This window comes from Nicotiana attenuata, unplaced genomic scaffold (genome assembly GCF_001879085.1).
Source record: "Nicotiana attenuata strain UT unplaced genomic scaffold, NIATTr2, whole genome shotgun sequence".
NCBI classification, from domain to species: domain Eukaryota; kingdom Viridiplantae; phylum Streptophyta; class Magnoliopsida; order Solanales; family Solanaceae; genus Nicotiana; species Nicotiana attenuata.
The window spans coordinates 6,607-16,287 of NW_017672466.1; the positions used below are offsets into that span (position 1 = coordinate 6,607).

At 35.9% G+C, this 9,681-nt stretch overlaps 1 protein-coding gene across 1 annotated transcript; it reads left to right on the forward strand.

Moving 5' to 3' along the window:
* Window positions 1-500: 500 nt before the first annotated feature.
* Window positions 501-9,681, forward strand: LOC109213322 (uncharacterized protein C630.12). The gene is made up of 13 exons (XM_019377103.1): window positions 501-806; window positions 3,011-3,070; window positions 3,177-3,355; window positions 3,637-3,772; window positions 6,434-6,530; window positions 7,103-7,162; window positions 7,249-7,349; window positions 7,653-7,687; window positions 7,784-7,841; window positions 7,963-8,037; window positions 8,110-8,267; window positions 8,353-8,619; window positions 9,069-9,681. The coding sequence occupies exons 1-13, from the start codon at window positions 678-680 to the stop codon at window positions 9,316-9,318; spliced, it is 1,605 nt and encodes a 534-aa protein (XP_019232648.1). The 5' UTR covers window positions 501-677; the 3' UTR covers window positions 9,319-9,681.

Consider the following 9,681-nt stretch of genomic DNA (forward strand, 5'->3'; position numbering starts at 1 on the left):
AATAATATTACACCCTTCATCAACTGGATTGACACTGTTGAATGGGGAGTCAAATACTTTAATAACAAGATGTTAAAATAGAAATTTTTATTTCGAAAAAGATTAAAAAATTAACACTTACTTTACACAATTATCTTTCTTTTACACTTCGCACTCTATTATTTAGGACATAACTTCAGACCAAATATTATTTACAAATATTGAAATAACTTTCGTATAATTAATAATTAGTTTATTACTACTTCATTTCAATTTTAACTTGAGATAAAAACTTGCTATTGACAACTTTGTTTGAGAACAGAGGAGTATTTCAAGTGAAATAATAATTTTCGCTCATAAATTACAAATTTTATTGAAGTAAAACTCATCCAAATATAATATTTACTTATTTCAACCTTTTCTGGCTTCTGTGGCGGTTACGGATCTAATATCTATTTTATTTATTTCAACTTTAATTTCCAATAGTGGTTGTTTCAACTGCTAACTAAATAGTATTGTCCAAACGGGAAATAACAAGTAATGAAAAAAATAAAGGAAATCACCATTAACGGGTAAGAGTCAAGTGGTTAACAACAAAACTTGTCCAGTTCTATGAGCTTTTACTTTAGGATCTACGAGATAGTTAACAAATGGAAGTAGAGACCACTAATTGATCCAATCAACTAAGAAGAGAAGAAATGTTGAAGTTAGCAGCTTTTCTTAGCTTAATTTGGGCATTGAGCCTCCTCTATGGCGAGATGTTCGCATTTTGGGTGCCTTATCTTTGGTCCTGTTCTTGGCATCATCTTCATCCTCTTCCTTCCGCGGTAAGCTGAAGTACTATTCTAACTTTATAGCTCGAAACTTTGATGTATAAGAATTCACTGACTTTAGCTAGATTTAAGACTAATTCATCTGAAGCAGCATAAATTTAGATCAGGATATTACTCAGTTTACTAATTGACAAGAAATTTATGCTCCCAATTGATCTGTTGAATTAGCTTCTGCAATTTAGTTAAACCCACCTTGTCAACTGTTATCATCTTTAAATTGCCTTCCATTTTGTACTTATGCACTGCTTCCTTGCTATTGGGAGCAGTGAATAGTATCATGGAAAAATTACACAACATAGCAAACATATATACTATATTTACCATTCGTAGCTATACTTTCAGAAAATTACCATTCATGGTTTTTAATTTTATAGAAAATCCACCTGTAGTACTGAAACAAGAGATCAATTGTTTTGAACTGAAACAAGAGAGCAACAAGCTCACATAGCTCAGTTGGTTAGATCGCCTACTTAGTAGGCGGAGGTCTTGAGTTTGACTCTCAATTAGAGCATTTTATTTTTCTATATTTTTGTATTTCGTCTTGGTTATATTTGCTGTGTGTTGAGTTGTCCCACATCGGAGGGATTTGAGGTCCTTGGTCTCCTTATATGGCTTGGGCAATCCTCACCTCATAAGCTAGCTTTTGGGGTTGAGTTAGGCCCAAGGTCCATTCTTATCATGGTATCAGAGCCAGACCCATCCCAATTATTGTTACCGATGTTGGGCCCCCATTTATGTTGTCCACGCTCCAGAGGTCTGGGCGTGAGGGGGGAGTTGAGTTGTCCCACATCGGAGGGATTTGAGGTCCTTGGTCTCCTTATATGGCTTGGGCAATCCTCACCTCAAGGTCCATTCTTATGCGAATGAATGCAGTTGATACAGGTTGTATTCGTTGTGCATTCATCTATTTTCATTCTTGCGTACTCATTGAGATTCCAAGCATGTCAAAGGCTCCTGATTGATCCAGCTTTGAAAAAAGGCTGGCTTGTTTAAAAAATTGAAAGGAAAGCTAAGAAGTCTTGACTCTTGTGGGGAAGTTAACTTATACGTACATGTATGAGTGGTGGACTTTGTATGCTAAATACCTTTTTGAGGAAATTTCTGTGGTTAATTTCGAGCAATAATTTTGATAGCTCTAGATAGGGGAAGTTTCATAATACCCATTTGTAAGACTCAAGGCATGTATTGCTGGTAACTTTCCCCTTAATGAAGTCTACTTCTTAGTTATCTCAGTGCTAACGTATGTGCATTTTAATGGCTTGTCCCCTTCATAAGCATTGAAATTGAGATTTTTGCCTATCCTCCTATTTTATTTTGAAAAATTTGAAACTTAGGTAAGTGCTTTTTAATCATATGTATAAAAAAGAACATATTTCATTTAATCTAGCCCCTTCATGCTTACTATAACTAGTTATTTCGGTTTTCTATTAGCGGCTTTAACTATAACCTCAGCTCTATTTATTGGTCTGAGCAAGATACAACTTATTTAAACTGAATATTTAAAATGAACAATTCATAAAAAGAAATCCTTCTGTGGGATTACGCGTATTCTATATTTACTTACGTTACCAATTGTCAATTCTTGTTCATTGTCATTGAGATTCATGTCAATTCGGATTAATATTTAGGTATCGATATTACCTCTTTTTTTCCTCCTTTCAAACAAATAAAATGATATTCAAGCTTTTTTTTTCAGTGCAAAAACTATTGTAATAGTTTTTCCTGCTTGGCGTGTGCCAAAATGCATAGTAGGACACTTGGGGGTGGGGGGCTGCTTTTGGTTTTCATATAGTTGTACGGGGATTATAATGCAAATATTGATTATGTGGTGATTACTACTGAATAGATTGTTATGCGGCAATCAATAATAAAGAGATTCTTGTACATGAATTACTTCCACTAAAAGGGTATTTTTGTCTTTAAATAGTTTAATTCCCGCATTACTAATGCATCTTATTCTACATTCTATCCCGTATAAAATAATACAGAAGTTACTGCATAACTTAATACAGGTTATGCTTAATAACACCAATCAAATGCTGTATTAGTTATGTGAGGATTTGTTTTTTCCTTATGCAGCCAACCAAACACTGTACTATGCTATGTGGGATTTTGTGGGGAGATTATTATTGCTATACCATCAATCAAAATAAAAAAGACCCCTCAGGCATACTAACCTTTCTTCGCCTTGATTTTAGAGGGATGGAGTAGATCATCAACGTGACTATGTGAAAATTGCTGTTGTTACTGATCCTCAGGTATTCCTTTTGAAACTAATGGTGGCTTTACTGTGCATATCTTTATAATTTTTCTGTGCTTTGCGATTTTGACTTCATATTCACAAGATATCTTACATTTTGACAGCTCATGGATAGAACCTCTCTTCATCTTGCCCCGAAATCCATTGCACTTGAAGCTGCTCAGTTCTATACAGATTTGTATATGCGCAGGGCACTCCTATCTTCTATCTTTCCTTTCAAACCAGATGTGATTCTGTTCCTAGGTGATTATTTTGATGGTGGGCCTTTTCTGTCTGATGAAGAGTAAGTACTAATTACTAAGTTGTATATGCTTAATGTTCTGCCTGAAGGTCTCTCCTAAACAAAAGTTAAACTAATTTTGGATTAAGATCAAAACCTGGCTCTGATAAACAAGTTCCCACGGCATTCCCCTTTTTACATTATTGTTTGGATTAATTCAAGTCCCAATCCTATTAGTTGATTCCTTCTATAAAATTCATGTTTTAGTTGTTTTCATACATAAACTATCTGAATGTTCTCCAGTTATTCTTCTGCTTTGAGCTTTGATTTATTTAATTTGATAGATGGCAGGAATCCTGGAGCCGGTTTAAGCATATATTTAACATTGACATGCTTGAGAAAACTGCAAACATAAAGCTTTACTACCTTGTTGGAAACCATGATATAGGGTATGCTGCTTTTCACTCGCATATGCCAGAGGTGTGTTAATTGTTCAGATAGAGTTCTATACTCAGAACATATTATTTGAGTGTCTAAGCTAAATTGAATTTAATATGCTTTTTGACTTTTTCATATCCCATTTCTTATCATGTATCAATTACTCATAAGCTTCTGGAAGAATGGAAATGAATCTTCTTCTAAAATGTTACATGAAACAAACCTATTATGTAATGGATCATCGTTGTACGATGAATATCGGAGAAATATTTTTTGGTGAACTCCGGCTTGCGCGAGCTCAGTTACCACGCTAGGAAATTTTAAAATTTAGTCGTGAGCTTTGTCTTTCTAGAGTCCTAGATACTGTAAAATTGCTGGAATAATGTCCATGATTGCCTGTAGCAAGTTACCATGTTGATCATAATTATAAAGGGATTTTGACCCACCCATATTCTCCACAAGGGCCACAACCAAAAGTTCTGATGAGTGCCATGTTTTCACATTGAGAGGATCCGGAGACAACAGCATCATCTATAGCAGAAAAAGTTGAATAACTGGGATAATTCAATAGTTCATTGGGTTGGGTGGCTGAACTCAATAATGCAGTGATGATCATCCGATTACTCAGTACAGTTAACTAATTGATTATTCATAACATGAAGAATATTCAGAAATGGTCATCTACTTTTTGCTGTTGATGGTAAATTGGAATGTGTTTATAGATGCTTAAAGAAACCCAAAGAAACTTCAATGCCTGTGGTATCAGTGCTTGTTAAAATGAGCATCAAATGTCTCTATAGAAGCCAACTTATGATTCTGACCAGAAGTTGTAGTTTGCTACTAGGGTTCAAGGTTTTAAGCTATAAGACAAAATCATGCTTCTAGCTATTTTGTGATGTCACTTGCCTGATGGAGATCTGTATACTGGAAACTTTGACATACAGATTTGGTGCATTTATTGCTCAGGCCTGGTCTAAGAAGCAGAATATTCAGTATTACCTGATAAAAAAAGAAGAAGCAGAATATTCAGTATTATTTTTATTTTTCTTTCAAATATAATTTCTTAAATAAGGAAGTTTTCACATTTAGCTTTATGAATCTTTCATTTTTGGAGAAGGGATGACTGTCTTTACATATCATGATGGCCATCGATTTCTTCTTTTCCAATTTGATTTATCTGCAAATCAGTTGCATGTCTACCGGAAAAAGCCTCTCTGCCTTCTTGAAGGTAGGGGTAAGGTGTGCGTATACACTACCCTACCCAGACCCCACTTACACTGGGTCTGTTGTTGTTGTTGTTCTTTGCAAATCAGTTGCATCACTGTTTAAGGTAAGGGTGTTAAACGGGTGGGCCGGGCCGGGCTGGGTTTGCTTTTTTTGGACCCGTACGGGTTATGGTCCGGGCCGGTTATGGGTTGGGGCTTAACGGGTTTAACGGGTTCGGGTTCATCCGGGTAAAAATTGAACCGTAAGGATTACGGGTTGAGGGGGCCTGGCCGGGCCGGGTTTAGTGTATTTTTTAATTTTTTTTTTGTATTTTGTATAACTATTGTAAGTTATATTAATACTTTGTATTAATATAAAGAATACAAGGAAGATGGGAAAAAATTGCACTTATAAATTGCAAGTGCTATATTTTTTTCAAAATTACAAAATTAAAGTTTGCATTTAAAAAGTAAATTAACAAAAAAATAGTAAAACTAAATTTTCATGCATAATAAATTAATAATACTTCAAATTAATCTAACAAACTAAAACATTAAGCATAAATACGATGAATAATATTAAATAACACAAATTGTCTTAAAATCTTAAATACGAATTTCCGGAGGACGCTCAAGACAATACTTTATATGCCTCCTTAAACTGCCTGTGCCAGAACCTGAACGAAGATTTAAGACTTGACCACAGTTCTTGCACTTTACTTTATGACCTTCTTCATTTTCTTCTACCACCTCAAAGTGTTGCCAAACATATGAGCGCACTGTAGAAGTATGAGGCATGATTTAACTTGAATTGAGATTTGAGAATTGAGATTGAGAGATGAGAATTGAGAGATGAGTGAAGAAATGAGGAAGAGNAGATATAAAATATTTATACTAGAATATACCTCTATTATGTTTTTAAAAATTAGACAGGTATGTAAAGCTCCCAAAAAAAAATTTAAAAAAAAAAAAATTTATCCATTAAACCGGTCTGGGCCGGTCCGGGCCGGGCCGGTTAACCGTTTTAACGGCACTGTTCATCTAACGGGTTGTACCGGTCCGGGTAACCGGTATTTAAAAAGTAAACGGAGCAACCCGCGCGGCCCCCCTAACCCAGCCCAGCCCGGCCCCCTTTAACCGGGCCAGGCCGGTTCCGGTTTTAACCGGTCTGGGCCGGTCCGGAACCGGCCTGACCCGGCCCGTTTAACACCTATAGTTTAAGGGATGCTGGTTGCCTTTCCCAGCGAAGAGAAAGGTGCGTATCTTCACCTTTTAAGACATAGGGAGCTTGGTAAGTTGCATAGTCCAGTCAGCAATGAACCAGACACTACTCCCAGTCTCTGACATTTATATCTTGGATGTTTTTATCTTTTTTTTTTTTTTTTGCAGTAAATGATTTCTTTAGATTCTCATGCTCAAAATATGTCAGCCATTTAGCAGTCTAATCGTCAATCCTCCTATTTTATTTCGGTTCTTATCTGTGTACATCACAATGCAGGTTATCAGACGCTATGAGAGAGCATTTGGTGCAAGGAACTATCAATTTACAGCTGGAAAAGTAGATTTCGTCGCAATCGATGCACAAACCTTGGATGGTAATTTCACAATCTGCACTTCATTTGGATCTCTTTTTTAGTATATAAAACTTGGGGACTTCAACAGTTACTGTTTAGAGAAAAAATAACTTTTCTCATTGTTTTCAATGTCCATGTTGTATCATCCATATTTGAGTGTTCAAGAGTACAGTAGCCTGATTTTTCTCTTTCTCTTATTTCAGTGCTTCCCAATTCCTTTAAATCCTTTTTATGTACCAATGTAGTGTCTAAAAAATGCTAATTCATTTATCTTTAGTTTTTTTACAATGTCATGCCAAGTTCATGTCTTCATCTTCACATTAGTTCTGGCAGTAATTGGTTCCATAGATCTCTTTTCAGACTGCTAGAAAGTTATTTTCATGGGTGCAACTTCTGGTACCAAAAGGATAAAAAAGGTGTTTGAAAAAGTTCAATTTCTTTTTCTTGGCAAACTCAATTTCGGAAATTTTCAACCAAACACCACCTCAATGATTTGCTTTTCTTCCTATCAGTTAGCATGAAACAGAGACTGTTGGTTCGATTCATGGTGTTGTTATTTTGAAAAGACTCACAGCAAGATATCTTGTCTCCAGGGAATCCCCAAAACAATGTAACCTCTGCCACATGGAATTTTGTCAAAAATGTCTCAGAGCGTATGTTCTGCCAATCACTATCCATCTACGTTTTAAATTTGGCTTACATGTAAGACCCTTGGCTCATTTTGCTCTTCTCTGTGCAGATCCATCTTCTAATCCAAGGGTTCTATTGACTCATATTCCATTGTATCGGCCAGGTCTAACTGCATGTGGTCCATATCGTTCATCATCAATCATTAATCAGGTAACATTTAGCCTTTCTTTGAAAAACTTAATCAAAAAAAAAACTTAGCTTTTTCTATTTATAGTGGAAGGATTTCCACGTCTGGAAACCGCCATTCATGTACCATTCCTCTCCAGTTAAGCGATTGAGTCTCGAGAACCTAAATGATTCTTATTGAGAGTTTCAAGAACCTAAACACTCTCTAATATTCTTTTTCTGTTTGATTATTGCTATTTTGAGGAGAAAATTGTGATTTTTTTTGTCATATGGTTAATGAACATATCTCTCATATTTATAATAAAAAATTACATATATTTATTTCAGAGAATCAACCGTGCTGCTCGTGATAATGAAATATTGTAAGCTCTTACTCTCACTGTAGTGGATTAGTATGGATTTACCGTGTTTGTACGCATGGATGTTTATGTCAGACTTGGTTACAATTCCATTTGCAGATATCAAAACTATATTACTGAAAACGGAACAAATGACCTGCTTGAGTCCATCAAACCTGTAAGTATTTCCTTCCTTTTTATGATGCACGTCCAGAAGAAAATAGCAAATTAAAAGAGAAGAAATTTCTATGCAATAGTTGAAAGAGCGATTTCTGGATGCTTAATTTGAATTTCTGCAGGCACTAATTCTTTCTGGGCATGACCATGATCAGTGTACAGTAACCCACAGGTCCAAATATGGTTCTGTAAAAGAGGTATCATACCTTACTCAATCGAAAAAGTAGTTTGTATTGACTGGATGGTGTTTGATTGATAATGTTGTGCAGCATACTCTAGGGACCATAAGCTGGCAGATGGGAAATCTTTTTCCATCTTTCATGCTATTATCTGCAAGTAATCATATCTTACCGGCCGGATCAATGCCAGAGGAGGCAATTTCCACCAAAGTTTGCTTTCTCCCTGTGCAGACATACATTTATATTTGGTAATTCAGTATATCGAAACGAAAAAAAACTTATCTTATGAACCTTGTTTCTTATAATCTTAAAGCTTGTTTGTTGATGTGTCAGGTATCTAGTGCTGTTTGTCATGACCGTTCTTATTGCCGTCCTTTGGCCCACAAATGGGGTGCTCTTTCCGTGTTATCTTGGTGGATTTCTGAGTAACATAAGAAGTCTAATTAGTTCTAGCTTTTCTGGAGGTGGGACAAAACTGAAAAGCGAAGATGAGATATATGAATATGAGGAAATTTGGGATGCAGAAGGATCAATGCACCTCATAAAGAAAACGTTTGAAGTTTCTTCTACTTGCTCAAGAGAGGGCGCTTCAGTAGAACGGTAAGTTTCTGCCAGAGAGGACTACTCATTGCATGAACTGCAGCTATTAACAATTTCCATTTATGTAAGCATGCTTGTGTAGCTCCTACTCTGTACATTCATTCAAGCTTCTCGATGTTGCCTCCTAGATTATGAACACATCCAATTGTGCATTACAGCAAGTCCCGCGTACCTGTAACAATCTGTGTGTATAAGTCTACTGCCAATGATGGAGTATACCAATCATGCTAGTCCTTCAATATTTCTCTTTCAGAAAATTTGATTTTATGTTGTTGATTTCTGCATGATAAGAAAGTTATCCATGTGATGGCCACTTCAGTACAATGGCTCTCATTCTTCTGTACTCTATGTGGTGCCTCTTTATTGTAAATTATTTGGTGGTCAATTTTCATAGAAGAAATATAATTTTCTGCTTTGCAAAAGTTTAAATGCCTTTTATTCCAATGCAGGGGTAATGCTGTCATGCGGTCAGTTGCCAGAAAACCTAATGCACAAGAGACGGATGCCTCAATTCCCGCGGATGTGACTTTACATATAGGATTAGATGCCGCGGTAAAAGCACAGCCTCGGACAAACAAATCAAAGACAAAGATGGTAATTAGGAGATTGGTGCGGACATTAAGTATAATTATTATTGTTGCAGCTTTTAATGTCCCTCTATATATGATGCTTCTTTTCAAAGATTGGATTGATAAATGATGTTACGATGCCAGTGATGCTGGTTAGATTAGGTACTTCCCAAGTAGCAGCTGTTACCTCTTTCACATGTTCCAGGTGTTTGCTCTGTTGTTGTAATTGCCAATTGGTTATTGTTGTTGTAACTGTTGTTGTTTTGACATGTCCTGTACTTGATCAAGTAATTAGTACCATTGAGGATTTGAGCAGAAGATTGGTTTATTTTACATAACATAACGATGCTATTATGCTATCCAAGCTCTCTGTTCGAATTTAAACCCTCAGGAAAGTGTATAGAACGTTACAGCTTGTTTGAATGGTTGTTACCTGTTATATTGTATCGTATTGTTACTTTAAATACAATATTTGTTTTGGTTGTTACTTGAA